Genomic DNA, 4,846 nt, shown 5'->3' on the forward strand with positions numbered 1-4,846 from the left:
CCCCCACATCAAACAGCACAAAAGCACCTGGTTGAGAGAAACTATTGCTCCAGCACAGATGTAAAATGGAGAAGAGGAAAAACTTAAAAGCAGGCCCTTTGGACCCCAAGGAGATGCTGGTCCTGGTGAGGTCCCCAGTTTGGGCCGTGAGGGATGGAGGAAACCAGAGAGAGTCAGAGGAGGCTGATGGGGTGGTGAAGCCCTGGGCACTGCCTGCAGGGAACAGTGGAGGTCTAGTTTGGAGAGTCTGGTCTGGTCAAGTTTCAGCCAAACAGTTAATTAACATTTCTTCCAAAAGGAGCAAGGCTCTGAACACACCAAAGGTACCAAATACTTGATCTGAGGCAAGTCCCACTGAAGGCAGCAACCTCAAAAAACAGCAGGACTGATCTTACCTCCTCCAGCTTTTCCACCCGACCCACCAGCTTGGTTGTGACCGAGTGCAACTTCAGAAGGTCCAAGCCATAAAAGGCATTTTCCAGCATCTCCACGATGGAGGACAGCTGGAAGGCAAAGGGAACACGCCATCAGTCATAGCCAATTGCTACAAAGTACCTTCCATGGTTTCTACAGCCGAAAAGTCAAGGGCAACGCACGCATCTGAGCACAAGAAGTTTATTAAAATGCAAGTTTTTCCTTATACAGCCCTGCTGCATTGCTGCTGCAGTCAGAAGCACAGCATGCAGAGCTTCAGGAGTTCAGGAGCATGTTTTGGGTCCTGGGGACTGGTAAACAGAGCAAGGAGTAGCACTGTCCTCTTTGCCGGCTCTGGGCAAGCTCTCGTACCCCAAAGGCTTAGCTACCCCACCAGTGATGTGACTGGCAACAAAAGAGGCAATAAGCAAACGGCAGCTCACATAAAAGTCAGTTTGAGATCAGATTCTGAGTTCATGACATCCCATGTGTTTGGTTTTGTTTTGTTTTGTTTTTTTTCCCCTGGAACAAGAAGAAACTTGTTAAAAACTTTTAAAATGTTGACAAATGCAAGAATGAAGCAACTGAAATTCAGTGCCAGCCTGGTAACAGTTTGTTTCCCTGGAAAACAATTTTATCAGCAGGATGCTGCCTTGTCCTTCAACCACCACTTGCAGAGATGTGCTGTATTTAACTCACCCCCTTCCTGCAGCGGGAAGGGTTGTGTCCCCACATCCTGCCCAGCACTAGCCCCTGCTCACTGATTCTGGGGATCCAGACAGCAATACCCTCGTTCTGTATTTCATATGGTTCCTGGTGCTGGCTCCGCAGAGGACAGCACTGAGCAAGGCACAGGCTGGTAGGGAGAGCTCCTGGGTCATTCCCTGTCTCTGCTCCCACACGAGCCTGCTCCCTCCAGTCCCACGTGTCCCCACACAGGCAGTGTGGCATTGCAGACCTTACAGCCCCGACGGCTGAGAAGTATTTGCAATGCATGGGAATTGCTACAAGGCAGTGACATTTTCTCCCAGCAGCTACAAACTGGTCAACAGAGCTCCATAAACATGGGAGAAGTACAGGCAACACTGTTGGCAGCACTTGGAGTTTCCACCCTGGCCTCTGCAGTCTCCCTGTGGAGCTGACAGCAAAGGAAAGATTTTTTGGGCCAGATAAACCGGCAGCATTAAGAGACAAGGGCTGTTTTATGGCTACACATCCACTTTCTACCGAGAACTGGACAGAGACAACCAATACAATGCACACAACATGCCAGAGAGTCGCTAGAGACACGCACTTTCCCTCCAGGCTGGATAACTTCCATCAACGCACAAAGGTTGCAGACAATATTTATTAACCAGCTTCCAAATCTTCCTGAACACAGGCTCCTTGCACAGACTCTGCATCTGAGACCTCAAAACACATGCCGTGACTACAAGCAGAGGAGCAGGGTGCTGCCATCAGATCTTAGAGTCAGCTACTCCCTGCCAACACCAAGCTGACCTTCCCCAAAACACCATGCTGATGCACACACCAGCTCACTCAGTTTCCTTCCCTTCTCCCACTGCAGACTTTGGTTCTCAATGATTTGATGGACCACGCATTCCCATGGGACCTTATTAAAGGCACTGATGGGAGCCCTGCTCCCTGGGCTTATCTACTCCCTTCCTGGTCATTCCCTTGGGGATGTATCCTCCAGCCCACCCATTGTAAGGGAGGGCTCTCATTTTGGGGAACTTCCCACAGCTCTCCCACACATGGAGTCCCCAAGGCTTTTGAGTCAGAGCATAAGAAAGCCTGGTAAAACACAATAGACATAGAGCACAACTCTACACACTTCCCGTGGCTGGACCAGGCAAGAACAATGCTCATGAGAAGAGCAAGGAGAACAAAACCCCTGGGACTGTTAGACAACAAGGTGGCCTGGTTCATCCCTCCTGGTCCCCTTACCAAAGAGCACAGGAGCTGCTCTTCCTCTGTCAGAAAAGAAGCTGTGTCCTCCCCTGCCTCCCAGCTTCTCCTGTAAGAGGTGTTCCTGTTCCCAGCACACGCCACCCCAGGAGAGACCCCGTGCTCGGCAAGAAAGCCAGCCTGTTTTCATCGCTCCCGGGGTTTGACTTTCGCAGCACAGAAAAACCCCGTGTGTGTATATTTGGATAAATCTTGTGAAATCCTTTGGCCGCGGATCCTTGCGAAATGAGCAGGGGAGCCTGGGCCAGTTCCTAGAGGACAAGCTTTCACACCACAGCTGGCTGTGAGCAGCTCCCCGGTGGGAAGAGGCAGCCGGAGCCAAGGGCACAGCTCACCACTCGCTCTGCTCCTCCTGGAGACTGCCCAGCTCTGGAAATGAGGAGAGAGGTGCCAGCTCCTGGTGGAGGAGCTCTGCCTGCCTTCAGGCAAGGGACTACAGGGCTGGCTCCGCCACCTCGGAGGGTGTCCCCTCCTCTAACCGCAGAGAGCTCACAGCTCCTCATCAAAGGACAAGTGGGACATTCTGGCTTCTCCTGCAGGCAAGGGACCACCAAACAACTCCAGACTGGGACTCCTCTTTCCCCGAAATGATGGATTATCTGCCTGTGCCTGTTTATCTTCCCTAGCTGCAGGGGAGCTTGGACAAGAAGCTGCTGACTGTCTGCAGTCAGACAAGATGAAACACATTCTCAAGCTACAAATTAATTAGAACAGACCCATCGTGGTGGTCCTGGTGGCAGGCTGTCCCGTGGCACCCTGCACACCACCTGCTTTCCCACCTGAGCTGGGACTAGCAGCACTGCCTCGGGGTATTTCCCATCACCACCCATATGAGTGCCACCAGCACTCAACCTTCTGTTCCCCAGGGCTGGATGAAGCCAGTGGCCCTTTGGGGAGGATTTCTGCTGCCCTACCCAGGTGACAAACTGAAAAACTCGGTAAGGTCTGATGCCAGCTGCTAGACCAGCAAAAGTAAGCATCCAGTAAAAGGCAGGAGTGCTTAGAACAAACACTGTCACATTTGGAGAAGAGGTACATATTACTAAAGAGATAAAAATACTAAATAGTATAGAAGCATCAGCATTTAAAACAACAGAACCCATCCTGCCATCAGCCAGCTGTGTAACACGCCCTCACACTGACACATCAGCGGCTTTCAGCCCACAGAAGCCAAAACAGCGTTTTGCGTGGGTCCTCGGGAGCCCCTCTCTGCCATGGGGACGGGACCTGGCAGCTGTGGAGGGGAGCAGAGCCAAGCTGTCCCCCGGGGACATTTAGTGCTGGACAAAAGGCAGGGAGCAGCCCAGTCCCCCCTGGGCTCCCAGCACAGGCAGCCACGGCAAACCCCGGCAGCACGGGGTGAATCGAGTGAATCATCAACTGCAGCTGCTCAGATGAATCCCTTAAGCTGAGCTTGGTTTTTATATAAAACATGCAGATATAAGAGTAACTAGGAGATGTGTTAGGAAAAAAAGTTTTTAGAAAAAGTTCAGAAAGAAAAGGCTTCAGAAGATCTCCCCCTCCCAAAAGAGCCCCAAATTCCAGGTGCTCTCCTACCTTCAGGTCACTGCTCTCTGCCTCCCGTAGCTTCTTCAGCCTGAAGTCCCCCTCACAAGGATTGAGGGCCGAGGGGGGGGCCACACACGCACACTTGCAGCTGGGTCCTGACGTGATGGTTTCAACGGTGTAAAAGTCCTCTGCTTTGAAAGCACCTTCGTTAATCCTTTGGCAGGCGCCGCGGCCCAGGGGTCTGACCAGGCATTTGCACCGGCAGTCGGAGCCTTCGGACACAGCCTTCACCTTGTCGTAGTCACCTAACAGCTGGGCACAGGTCACCGGCAGTTAGCACACTTCTCGTCCTCTGCTTGCCCAGCAGGGGACGAGGACACTCTGGACCTTGAGATCCAAACAAGGGCACTTTGGACACCCTGAACCTCGAGGAAACTGGCCAGCTCTTCCAAAATCTGCTGGCCAAGAACTTTTCTAGAGAGTGCAGAGATTTCTGATCCCTGCCTACAAGGGGAACAAAAACTGGCTTCTTCCAACCAGGTATTTTTTATTCCACTTTGCATAAAATGGACCTAGCAGGTTTGATTTTTAAATACAAACCACACCATGCTGTCTTTTAATGCTCGGTGTCTGGTAGACTCACTAAGCCACCTGCTACCCCAAGCAAGATTTCTTTACACGGGCAAACAGGGTAAGGATGCGCTGGACGGGCGACTGAAAGCCACCCTATAAGCAGCGTAACCTGGTGGTGAAACAGTATTTCTGATTAGTCCCATACAATGCCAGGAATTTCCTTTATGGAGAGTTGCAGACAGCACTTCTGAAAGCCCAAGCACAAAAATAACTTTGACGGTATGTTTCCAATAGTCTCCACGTTAGCCATTTCCGAGGGCAGATAATAGCACACAGTGTGAGCGGCCAAATCTAACAGAAACCTCCACCGCATCCCACTGGC

The 4,846-nt window shown here is 51.6% G+C and overlaps 1 protein-coding gene across 1 annotated transcript in view; it reads right to left on the minus strand.

The window, feature by feature from the left end:
• Nucleotides 1-4,203, minus strand: part of LOC114818790 (olfactomedin-like protein 2B) — a gene marked incomplete at both ends in the record, with an annotated part of 10,418 nt that extends 6,215 nt beyond the window's left edge. Inside the window, 2 exons of the mRNA XM_029086161.1 lie at nt 396-503; nt 3,940-4,203. Of these exons, the coding sequence (XP_028941994.1) occupies nt 396-503; nt 3,940-4,203 (372 nt within the window). The remainder of the gene's footprint in view (nt 1-395; nt 504-3,939) is intronic.
• Between the last annotated feature and the right edge of the window lie 643 nt (nt 4,204-4,846).

Source organism: Antrostomus carolinensis, unplaced genomic scaffold (genome assembly GCF_000700745.2).
Source record: "Antrostomus carolinensis isolate BGI_N321 unplaced genomic scaffold, ASM70074v2 scaffold32307, whole genome shotgun sequence".
NCBI lineage: Eukaryota > Metazoa > Chordata > Aves > Caprimulgiformes > Caprimulgidae > Antrostomus > Antrostomus carolinensis.